The sequence below is a fragment of the Echiichthys vipera genome (genome assembly GCF_963691815.1).
Source record: "Echiichthys vipera genome assembly, chromosome: 2".
NCBI lineage: Eukaryota > Metazoa > Chordata > Actinopteri > Perciformes > Trachinidae > Echiichthys > Echiichthys vipera.
In genome coordinates, this window is record NC_139827.1 from 11078511 (window position 1) to 11091413 (window position 12903).

Consider the following 12903-nt stretch of genomic DNA (forward strand, 5'->3'; position numbering starts at 1 on the left):
AGTCTTTACAATCTGCATTTAATAAAATAAGAAAAGCTCCAAATCATCTGTCATTTCATCAACAAATTACCACAATGTTATTATGCCTCCAATGGCTTCCAGTTACTTTTAAAACAAAGTTGAATATTCTATTGAATAGTTACATTTGCAGCACTGTACTGAACATACAAACAACTCAGGGTGGCAACTTGATTGCTTTACTGATATACCCTAGAGATCAGAATTAGAGGACAAGTTATTAATACTTGATTTATTCTGATATGTCATTTTTATTGTTCAGCATTTGATATAATATCCACTGTGGCTATACAACTGCTGCACTAGCATGTTGTTGTTTTTTTAAATATCCAAGGTACCTTTATTTTGTGGGGGAAAAAAACAGTGACTTTCAGATACCTCCCAGTTGTTGGTGTTAATCTAAAAAAAAAAAAAGTCGGGGATTTCAAGAATATTGAAACTTTACAAGGACACAGATTAATTCATTAAGTCCCTCAAACAGGATTATGCAAAGACTCTCAACGGGGAATCGGTTCAACACTGCAGCTGGAGTTGCTCACCAGTTCAGAGCTGAACAGGGCAAGGATCTGTCTCGACACACCACGTCTTGTCGTTTAAGACAATTTGGACTGAAAGCCCATTCTGCAGTGACTAAACCTCTCATCAGCAGAAAATAAAATAAAAAAAGCGAAACTTGCCTTTGCTGAGGAGCATGTTGTGTGGACAGAAGAGAACTGGTCCAGAGTGCACTTCAGTGATGAGAGTACATTAAATTGATTTGGGTCTGATGGGAAACTCTGCGATTATGCTCAGCATGGGACTGGGAAAAAACTGAACCCAAAGTGTATAAAGAAGTCAGTTAAATTTGGAGGCGGAAGTGTCATGGTTTGGGGGATGTTTTCTGCAGCAGGAGTTGGGTCTCTTATACAGCTACATGGCAGGGTGAATGCAAATGTTTATGTGAACCTCCTCCAGAAACACGCAATACCTTCACTGCAATTGTCTTCCAATCAGCCCGCAATTTTCATGCGAGACAATGCCCCCAGTCACACTGCAAAGCAGGTTTCCCAGTTCCTTGAAACTAAGAATATTGAAACAATGAAATGGCCAGCCCAGAGTTCAGTTCTAAACCTCAGAGAATCTCTGGAAAATCCTCAGCAACAAAGTAATGTCACAATACAAACACCATAAGAGTAAATCAACATTTCTGACAGTGATTTTAAAAATGGATTATGTTCTCCACAACAGGCAGTATTTTGTGGCTTTTGCACTGGCTTGCATTATATTGTACTTCATGTTATTTTGTTCTTTCCCTGTATATTGCTACGGTGCTGCTGGCTCAATGGAATAACACCAGAAAACATTAAAAAGAGCCTCATGACTTCTGAAAAAAAACCCTTAACTAAAAATCTGTCCACACTAGAGCTAAAAAACAATTACTTCATCCACAGAAAACAATTCATCATAAAAGTCATTTATCATTCAAAAGTGCCAAAATATTGCTGATTTTAACTTTTCACAAGTGAGGATTTGGTGATTTCTCTTGTTTTATATCATCATAAAAAAATGTTTTATTGGACTGTATGTCTGACAAAATCGAGCAATATTCTGTGAACTCTGTCAACTTAGGCTCGAGGAATTGTGAATTCTGCCATTTTATAACCTAAAAGATGAATCTATTAGAAATAAACAATTGATGGATTAATAAATTGTAAAACGTACAGTTAGTTGTAGGATACTATCACAACGGGAAATACCCTTTATAGATTATACAAGCATGTGCCCACTGACACAGGAGTCTATTGCTTTACCCTGAGTAAAGCAGCAGGTTTCTTAATAAAGTAGCTGTACTGGAGTTATGAGTGTGTGACTTCTCTTTGTCTTTAATTCTCTGCTGGCGCCCAGGAGTGCAGTGCATTATGAAAGTAATTCTGAAAATATTAAAGTGTGTTTTGCCTGAATAAGAAGCAGCTGACTCATTCAGGGGATACATAGCACTGACATTTCTGGCTCCAGAGTGCAAAAAAAAAAAAATTCATTAGGTCTTTGACAAATCTCAGGGCTAATATTCGTAGAAGTAACATTAATCACTGCCTCTTTTTCATATCATGAGCAAACACAAGCGAGAGAAAATCTTGGCCAACTGTACTGACAGATTTAATGTTATTCACTTATCCATTTAAGATTCACATCATTTTTTTAATATGATATTCACCCCAAATATTGGATGTCCACAGCAGCTCAACAGGAGAAATACCCAAAGATACCAAATCCCATTTCTTAAGCCTAATCCTTTTATTAACACTTTTCTTCTCGGGTTACAAAGAATGTATTACTGATCACTGTATTTGGAGGGTAGAAGAGTTTCAGTAAAAACGGTGTATCACAGATCACGTCACTACAGTATTGACATGCCAATATTTATGGCATGAACAGGTCATAGCTTCCCCATTTAACAATGCTGTTCTTAAAGTGATGGGTATAAATCCAAATGTAACAACTTTGCCTCTACAGTTCCCTGTAGGCTTCACAATAATCTCATTTAACTGTGAGGGACTGTAGTGTTATTGTCCAACAAAATAACCCCAGTATCTGCTTTAGAAAACCAGGCCATTGGCAGCGCAACATTTCCCATCTTGCAGCAGTTGAAAAGTGAAGTGACAACTGTCAACACTCTCATCTCTCTCCTGATTTGCATTAAAGCACCCTTTATTTCAGATGTTTTCAATCAAGTTTAAAAAAATGAGCAAAACTGCTTTTTGTGCAAACCACAAAGTCAAGGTCAGTCCTTGGCATTGAGTGTCCTTCTCCAGAAGTGCAGTCCCACTGATTACTATGGTGACGATGACGAGAAGGCTTTGAGAAGCAGGTCGGCAGCCAGGCCTGGGGAGATGGCTCCTTTGGTGACCCTCTCCTCGAGGTGGGGTAGAGCCTCTCTGACGCTGGGGTGATTCTGGAAATGGCAGAGGGCATTTTCCTGGATCAAACTCCACATCCAAACCTTCTGCTGGGCCCTCCGTCGGCCCTGCAGTTCCCCACTGGCTAGCATTATGTCGCGGTATGACTCCATCTTGGCCCAGACCTCTGGAATGCCTTCACTGGTGTGTGAAGAGGCGCGTACCACCTGAAAAGGGAGTTGGGAGGGGTCCGGGATGCATGTGTGAGTATAAAGTGTGTTTTTTTTTTTCAACAACCGGGTGTTGGTCTGGACAACCTGACTGTTCAGCCCGAGGATGTGACAAAAGGCACAGGAAACTGCCCTCCATACTTTATTTAGTTTATAAAGTTTGAAACGTTACATGGACTTTTGTCTCATATTTAAGAATCTGTATGGAATAGGACATCCTTCTTTAAGCCACAAACTCATGGACTTCCAGGAAAACAAAGGCAGCTACCAGAGGAGACTGTATTGTTCCACTCTGATGCTGTAAAATTGGACAATCAGCCTTTTCAGTGAGAGCTGCAAACCTCTGGAATACGCTACCTATGAAACTCTCTGCATTCAAACATGGTTAAAATTTTCCTGGTAGCCAAATTGTTGACTTTTAATACCAAACTGTCTATAAATTTGATGGTAAAGTTCGGTTAACTGTTAGGACAGCATGTGAGGCATTCCTTCTTAGTTCTTGTTGTGATTTCACTTTGTAAAGTGTTTCATTATTTAATTTATGGTGGGATATTTACACTGATTAATGTGCATTGTGTATATATAAGGAAACAATATACAGTAGTCCTTGATAAAAAGAAATACTGTTCTTTCTAGATTGCAAAAGAAAACAGTGTGTTTCTTTTGATGAATATATAATTTAAAGGTGCGTTATGCTTTGTTTTTGCGATGCACCTTTATCCAGTAAGAAGCTGTCATCATGTCCCTTTACACATACAGTGCAAGTACTTTTTCTCCCCATAACACCTTGTTCAAACAATCTGGGGATAAATGACACTTATGTGTTTAGTTTAAGTGACTGCATGTCTCTTTTTACAGCTTGCTGCAGATTCAAGAGCACATGAAGAAATTCAGGGTAACGTTCAAATTCAACGCAAACACAGAAGTGAAAGAGCCTCAGATTTAGAAATACTAAAAAAGTCAGGGTATTCACTCAGATGTGCATTTAGGACCCATGAAATGGCGTTTATAAATGAGAGCCTTATGCTTTTTTTAATCATTATATTACACTGGTGAATAAAAATGAGAAAGGGGCGTTTGTAGAAGAAGAGATGGAGTAGAGCTCAGTGTTGATGTCAAATAAAACCACAGATACTCAACATCTCCAGACTGCTAGTGTAATGAAATTACATGCATCATTTGGAGATAATTTGACACCAGCTGGTAATCGACAAAGTTGAATGTGACAGCCTGATAAATATTGGCGGCCTGTGATCAACAACCAATTATGAATCCTCTAATACATACATCATAAAGTTAATCATTTTACAAGGGATTGATTTGAGTCTGATGAAATCACAGGAAATCAAACTTTGTGAGACTAAACATACTGCACATCCACTAATTATCCTCTTTGAAGGGCTGGTTCAAAATTTAAAAAACAACATATTACCTACCCTACTTTGCTAATATGTGATGACAAGATGACATTTCTGCCTCCACCACAGTAGAATGGAAGGAAGGAGTTGTGTTTGTTGTGCTCACAGTGCTCACTGTACAGTGCCGTGATGAAGCAAGGCATCAATCCCATCGCTTTTTAAACTTGTTTTTTTTCTAGCACCACTAGGCTGAGATGAGAATTAAGTTACGTAAGGAAGTGAAAGTTGATTTTTACAGCAGTTTTCAAAAACAGGGTTACAAAGTACTTTGAAGTTATTAAAATGATGATAATGAAAATATAAAAATATTTAAAGACAAGTAAAAATTGATGATTACAGTAGAGTTTCCAGATGAGACATTATCAGGCTAGACTGTATTTCCTGACTAATTGTCAATAGGTGATAAGCAAGTCATACTTTCAATTTGTTGAAAAGTATTAGTCAAAATGACAGAAAATTCATCAACTTTTTTTGATAATTAACATGTTTTTTCTCCAAATGTTTCTCATCCAAGCTTCTTTAACAGGGGATTTTCTGATTTCCTTTGTTTTATCAAATGAATATTCTTTGGACTGTTGGTCGGAAAACAAGGAATTTGGAGATGCCTCCCTTGGCTCATTTTTCAGACATTTTATAGAACAAATAATTGATTGAGAAATGAATCGTTAGTTGTAGCACAAATTGTGAGTAAAAGTAGTTATAAATTGGGTGTTTTTTCACATATTACCAAGAACTTAGAAATCACAGTAGCACTCATGTTACTTTTATGTCTCATGCTGAGCGAGGTGGACAATAGAGGGCAGATTGATGAAGATGAGATAGCGAGAGACTAAATCATAGATTATGCTACTGTAGGCCAAACAGACAGACATAAAAGAGGACAAGACAGCAAAAGTAAGGATAAATACAGAGGGGACTATGAAGAGCAGACTATTTTATGTTGAGTGCGCAAGCTTCTAATCAGCGAAATGCATGACACAGCAGCCGAGTATTCAGAGCAGCAGGAGTAAAGGGTTGGGGGTGAGGAGAGGGGTGGTAGGTGGGGGTGCTTCCTGGCAGCTTGCCCAGTGGGCAGATGCTGCATTGGGCTGGGAAAACAAAGGGACAAGGCCAGGCAGGCAGGCGGGTGAGCTGGGACATGCGGGGAGGGGTGAGACACTGCAGTACTGAAACCATGATGCCATGACATCATCATCATCATCATCACCACCACCATCATTATCATCATCATCATCATCATCGCCACCATCCCTCCGCCCTCTCCTGGATCAGCTGACCGCTCAGTAGGACGGCTTGTTGGGTCAACAGAGCAGTGATGCTTCTGCTGCCCAGTAGGTCAAATGTTGAACACTTGTCAATTATCCTTTAGTTTTTTTAATGAGCGCGCGCACACACACACACCTACCTACCTTAGGGTTCCAGGACTTGGACTGTCTCCTGAGCAGCTTGAGTGCGCTGGTGTATTCAGTCTGGATCCTCCTGGCTGGCACCACCAGGTCTCCATCCGACTTTGTCACCACCACCAAGTCGGCCCTCTCTATGATGCCCCTCTTGATACCCTGGGCAGAGATTTAGGCATTAAATTCAAAACACTGTAAATAAATCTGCTGTCTAGACACCTAATCTGCTGAGGGATCTGTGTACAGAGTGATGGACGGACGGAGCCGCCGATTTACTGATTTATTTTTCTGGAATTGTTGCTATCTATCTATCCCTCACTGCTGTTAGCTTCTGACTGATCCAATAACAACGAAAGCATTTGAGCTCGTTTGTAACGGTTACTCTAAAACATGCCTTTCACATGCTGAAATGATCAGCTCATATAATGTGTCACAATATTACGACTGAACCTGAAGTCAGACAGTCTTGCAGTCTGTGCTGTTAGAAATACAATACTTGCAATCTGAATAAAATACATTTAAAGTTTATGTTTTAGTTTGATGAATTTTTCATGCAATGTGTTTCATTTACGATATAATTACAATAATAAAACGAAAAGCCACTTCAGCTGATTAATGTCCCACAATAATCACCATATTAATCCTAATGAGTGAGGTTAATGAAGTCATTCATCTAGCTAATTAATTAATTGATTAGTATACAGATTTTGGCAACATACATACATACAAATGTGGACGCACAAGTTTCTGCTTAACAACTTAACATTTTGTAGATGTATTTATACAGGAAAGTGATTAAAAATGTAGATAAATGCATCTACTTATTCCATTACATAATCTGTGGTGTTAGAATAACAAGACCTACAACCTTTTTACTTAAGCATTTAGCTCAAAAGGTATGTGTGCAAAAGTAAACAAACTTATCTGAAGTTTGTATAACGACAACAGCCGTAAAGGATAACAGTAAACTGCTTTAATACAACTATCAGAGCCAACTTTATAAACTTCCAGATTTGCTTATTATTCAACCTGGCACATCTTATATTTTCTTTCCTGCAGCAACAGTTTAAACAAGATCTGACAGTGAAGAGCTTGTTGTTGGCGTTGCTGCTGATGTTTTTCACTGACCTGGAGTTCATCGCCCCCTGCTGGTGGAATCAGCAGCACAAACATATCAACCATGTCAGCCACTGCAAACTCTGACTGGCCCACACCTGAAAACAAAAAGACACATTTGAGTGATACCGACCGAAAAATCCTCACTCTAAAACTAAGTCAACAATAAAGAGACACCAGTTTGAATGTTGTGTCCTGCAGTTACATTGCAAGTTAAATTGATTTTGCACTATCATGGATACACAGGAGAAAAAAATGAATTATAATTTAAAAAAAGGTCTTTGTGAGGACTTGTCTAGAAGTTCAGAAATGCTTTTGAATAATCACGAGCTTCCACAAACTTGAGATTCATCACACTGAATAAATTCAAACTTCAACAGTTAGTACAGACCAGCTGTGTCTGTAGCACTAAGTATCAAAAACTGAGTACTGAGAGTTACACTAAATACTTGCTGAGATTGTAACTCTTCATGTCCTGTTCTTTGATTAGATATTTCCTGCCTTTTTTGTTTTAAATAATTTTATTTTGTATTTAAATTGACAAAGTTCTTGTAACTCTGTGTTAGAAAAGCACTAAACATTGATGAATTTATGGGGTTTGGCTTATGTTTCTAAACAAACAAAAAAGAGATTGTGTAACTGAATCATTCTGTATCAATACGCAGCTCTAATAGGAAAATATGCCAATGTACTGAGTTGAGTACTGAGTCACAGAAACAAATTAACTGAAATGAGTTAGCTTAATATTACAGAGGCGTAAGAGAGGAAAATTACAGATAGAAAAATGACATTTTCTATTTCTGTATTTAAAAATGTGTATTACAACAGTGAAAAACAGATTACAGGGTAAAACCAAGATACTGACTTCAAATAACTGTGTCTTAAATGGATACAACGGCAGTATTATAACCTTTGAGATGTGGAATCACAGTGTCTTACCTACGGTCTCTACAAGGACAATGTCATACCCCGCTCCCTCACAGAGAACAACGGCCTCATTAGTTGTTCTGGTGACTCCACCAAGTGTTCCTGAGGCCGGAGACGGCCTGATAAAAGCATCCATGTCCCTGGAGAGTTCAGTCATACGAGTCTTATCACCCATCAGAGACCCTGCAACAAAAAAGGATGAGTCGGTTTGTGGCATGAATTTAACAACATACATATAACATAGAGCTGCTGTTGATTCTACACATATTATAGCTGTACTCTAATTAATACATCAAAACCTTCTTTAACAATATTAACACATCACATTACAATTCCCCAAATAAATCTATTGTGCATTGTCCATCCATCCATCTTCAACCACCACCGATCCCAGTTGACATCGGGCGTGAGGCGGGGTACACCCTGGACAGGACGCCAGTCTATCGCGGGGCACATAAAGACAAACAGAGACAGACAACCATTCACACCTACGGGCAATTAAGAGTCATCAATTAACCAAACACATGCATGTCTTTGGACTGTGGGAGGAAGCCGAGAACCCGGAGAAAACCCATGCAGACACGGGGAGAAAATGCAAACTCCACAAAGAAGGGCCCCAGCCGGGATTCAAACCAAGAACCCTCTTGCTGCTAACCACCATACCATCATTAGGTGCATTGTAAAGCACCTAATAGCAGCACTTCATTAGTATGATACGATGATGATCTGTATTTACCTCCCGTAGTGCAGGAGGATGGGTCAACAGCCAGAACAGAAACCTTATGTCCACGTCCTGTCAACATCTTTCCCACCACCTCAATGAAGGAGGACTTTCCTGCTCCTGGAGGACCCGACAGACCTGAGAAAAAAAACCCAACAAAAAATAGAATCAGCAACAAACACTAGCACTAAGAACCGATTTCTCTTACTTGATATAACAATAAAAAAAAAGGACCATATAATCATAGATACATTGGTATTAGCGTGTGGTCTGAATTGCGGCGATATGAAAAGTAATTTTTTACAGAACATATAACGCAGAAAACGTTGCTGTGGGTGACTGAGAAATAGAGTAGCAAGCAATTGGCAATTGGCTGATACTGAACATACATTTTAATAAAGTTATTTGTTAGGAAAGCAGCCTTCGGAGTAGCTTTGCGGTGTCATATTTGCACAATCCCCATAGAAAAGTTTAGAAAAAATTCCATTCGATTAATTCCTACTAACAATTTCACAAAACAACGGTTTCCTATCATTGGCATGACAAAGTGTAGAGGACATCTGCGTGAGAAATGCATGTGTGGTGCACTGCTCTCACTGACTGTATGTAATGTTTTGACAAGGAGAATGAATTTATGCATGAAAGATCCAATTACCAAGATTAAAAATTATGTTGCACACACTGTTTGCTTTGGATTGATTTAAATTGTATTTGGTGTACATAATCTATTGGCCGGGGAGTGTACAGCAATTTGCAGTTCCCTTTGTGTTGTCCGCACACAATCTTCAGCCGAAAACAAAAAAAACTTTTTCCCATTGAACTTGGAGCACATACCTACTCTAAAGGCCACTGGCTTCCCCCCATTATGGCTCTCCTGCTCCCTCTTGTAGGCCAGCACCCTCTGCAGCAGCACCTGGGCCAGTTCTTTTTTCCTGGGATGCTCGGTCTCCACCAAAGTGATGGACTCAGCCAGAGACGCACGCTGCCCTCCGACCAGCCCTTCGTACAGTTTATCCAACAGTCTCTGCTCAGGCCCACTCAGGTCCTGTATGTGCTGCCTGAGGGCTGTGCTCACACCCCTCCTCTGCTGACAGCTGTGACCCGGGAGGGTGCTCTGGGAACAGGTGTGGGAGCCACCAGTGGAGACCCTTTGGTGGAGGCAGCAGGTCCTGGTGACCGAGGGGACAGTCAATGAGGAGGGGAGGGAAGAGATGTAGCGAAGAGGGGGGGAGCCAAACCACCTCATTTTAAGGTAAATGTGGGGCATCTAGGAGAACCAAGATGAAAAACAATAAGTCAGTGGTGATTTAAAAATAATTAACTATACTGCCCTACAAAGCCAAAATGCATAACAAAAAATTAGCAAAAAGAAAAAGGCTTGAAAGTTTGTTTACTGAGCCAAAAAACTAATATTTTACACACTGATGATGGATTATGGTTTACTTATTTGCCGTTTAATAATTTAGATCCAAATCAATCCTCACCTCTATACTTAAAGGCTCAAAATTGTGCAGAAATCATGTTATTGGTGATTTCGTAGTTACTGCACTTAAGCTTTGTAGGGCGGTAAAGCTACAATGTTGTGTACAACTGATGCTGAGACGTGTTGATAGTTCAGCTGTGGCGTGATTAACGCTGATTAACTTCCACACAACAACAAAACTTGCTGTTTTAACGGTTAATTCCCATTGTACGTTAAGCTAACATTGTATCAACGCGACGTTTGAAGTACAGTGCATGCAGTTATAGTTGATAAAACACTCAACATAAATGAGAGTTGTCACTGACCTCGTCCCAGCTGTATGGAGGTGTTACACATATGGTGTTACACATAGACATAAAGAGTAGACGCCTCATCGAACGTTGGGCCTATTGGCGCTGACGAGCGGTGGAGCCGCCATCTTGGCCCGGTCGGCCGCTCCACTCAGTGTAAGGACAGGACACGGTTCAGCGTATTTTAATATTCACAGTGGGATTAACAGTAATAGAATATTCTGATATATGATATATGTGATGTATGATAGGTGTTTTGCAAACACTATAAATATAAACACAACAAGATAAATCATTTATAGAGTATTAATAGGCTATATTTCATACATGAATACATAAATCTCTCTCTCACTCTCTCTCTCTCTTTCTCTCTCTCTCTCACACACACACACACACACACACACAAACACACGCACGCACACACACACACACACACACACTCAGAGAAAATTAAAATACATATAAATCAAGAGTATCAATACAATTAGGTCAGAGAGAGAGATGACATTTTGGACACATCTAAATACAAGTCAAACAGACACACTTTCATTTAAAGCACTAAAAAAAACAAGAGCCGAACCCTATATGTTAATAAATATTCAGAAATGATCCATGCTCTGCCAGTCGAATAGTCGTGGTAGTGGAGAGGAGAGGGAGGGTCCACATTTGAGCGAGTGTGTGTGGTATAAAAATATATATAACATTTTGTTAAATCGATCATTTTCACACTGTTTTGTTCTTGCACAGTTACCAATTTGAGTGTAGCTCTAATTGGTAAAGACAGTGATGTTGGAGGAGTACTTTGTATAGTATCTAAAATGACTGTGTCCTTTGTTTTTAGGCAAGGTCTAATTATCTGAATGTCTTCTTTATTACATATTTTAATTACGTAGTAATTGTATTTAATGTGCAAACAAAAACACGGGGCATAGTTCAGTAATATCCATTTTAAATTATACAAACCATTTAAGATTTTTCCTTAGTTCAATAAATGTATGATTTTTTTAACTTCTGTGGTACAACTGAACTAAAAAAGCCTGGACTCATCAGCTCTGGTTTACAAACATGTGACGTTCGTCCTGCTTTAAGTGGAGATGTGGAGAACCAAGTAAAAATGTATGGGACATTTAGTTCAGCTGTGAGAATATCGGGCACAGAGTGGAAATACATGTTAAATATCTAATTCATTCTTTATAATAAACCCCACATCATGTTGCTCCTGTTTGATGAAACAGTTTAACAGCAAAGGATGTTGATCAGATTCTGCCACTTCTCCTTTGATAGTCTAAACTTTAAAAAAAAAAGTGACATGACATGAAAAATTATCTCATAATTCATCTCAATGTCATGTTCAATATTTAAAAAAACAAAACTGAGAATATCTGAGGTGACCTGAGATGAACTGTCTCTGAAGTGTCTTCCTCTCATGAAACCACAGCACATCCTCCGCTGACCTAATGCTGGAAATGTGCAATCCATTTACACTAGACCACATGTACGACAACCCCTCTCCTCCCTGCTTATCCTTTCATATCTACACAGGCATGCACATACACATCTGGCCGGGGGGTAAATTAACTAAGATTCCCACAGAGGCTAATCTCCACGCCTCTACTGTGACAAGATAATAATAATAAAATAAGGGACAGCAGCTCCTCTGGCAGCTAAATCTGTATCTACCTGCCACAGCCTGAGGGACTCACTATAACATTCAAAAATGCATGGATTTATGTATAATTGTTTAAAATTGTACTGTACCGTACTGATTATGAATTGTAATATTGTAATATTAGATTAGAGCAGGAATACGCTGCACAGTGCTCTGGCATCTTGTTCCTTCTGCTGCTCAACTCATAGGCTCAACGAGTCACTCATAGAACTTATCTGGTAGGATGACCGATCCAAGATGGCGGCCGCATTTCTCGCGGCCCAACGTTCGATGCGGCATCTACTCTTTATATGTCTATGGTGTTACATGTTAGTCTGTTTCTTTACTCCTCTTCCTGTTTCCGGTGACGTATAGCAACGTCCGCCGACAAACAGTTTTTTTTTTAGCATTTTAGCAATCGAAATACATTTCAACGTTGTAAATAAAGAACAAAGACTGTATATTTAAATCGACCCTTTGTTAAAAAAATTAAAAAAAAAAGGAAGAAAGAAAGAAAACTATTAAATTAAAATAAAACTGGTGGCAGTGGAGACTTTTGGCCAGCAGGTGGCAGCAGAGATTAATTTTCACGTCAAGCTAGTTCTTCTCCCTAAAAGTAATCAAACTTGACAAAATGTAGCTAAATATTTTATATATATATATACATACATATATATATATATGTATATATATATGTATGAATGTATATACATTCAAGTTACGACTACTACATTTTAAGTGTAACTTGTTTGCTGGTTTCACTACCAATGCATTTA

General features: G+C 39.0%; 1 protein-coding gene across 1 annotated transcript; it reads right to left on the reverse strand.

Moving 5' to 3' along the window:
- Positions 1-2232: 2232 nt before the first annotated feature.
- mmaa (metabolism of cobalamin associated A) lies at positions 2233-10625 on the reverse strand. Its single transcript, XM_083933827.1, has 7 exons — positions 10495-10625; positions 9541-9973; positions 8722-8844; positions 7998-8168; positions 7071-7156; positions 5952-6101; positions 2233-3121 (listed from the first exon to the last, which is right to left on the reverse strand). Exons 1-7 carry the CDS (start codon positions 10561-10563, stop codon positions 2831-2833), a joined length of 1323 nt encoding a protein of 440 aa, XP_083789953.1. The 5' UTR covers positions 10564-10625; the 3' UTR covers positions 2233-2830.
- Between the last annotated feature and the right edge of the window lie 2278 nt (positions 10626-12903).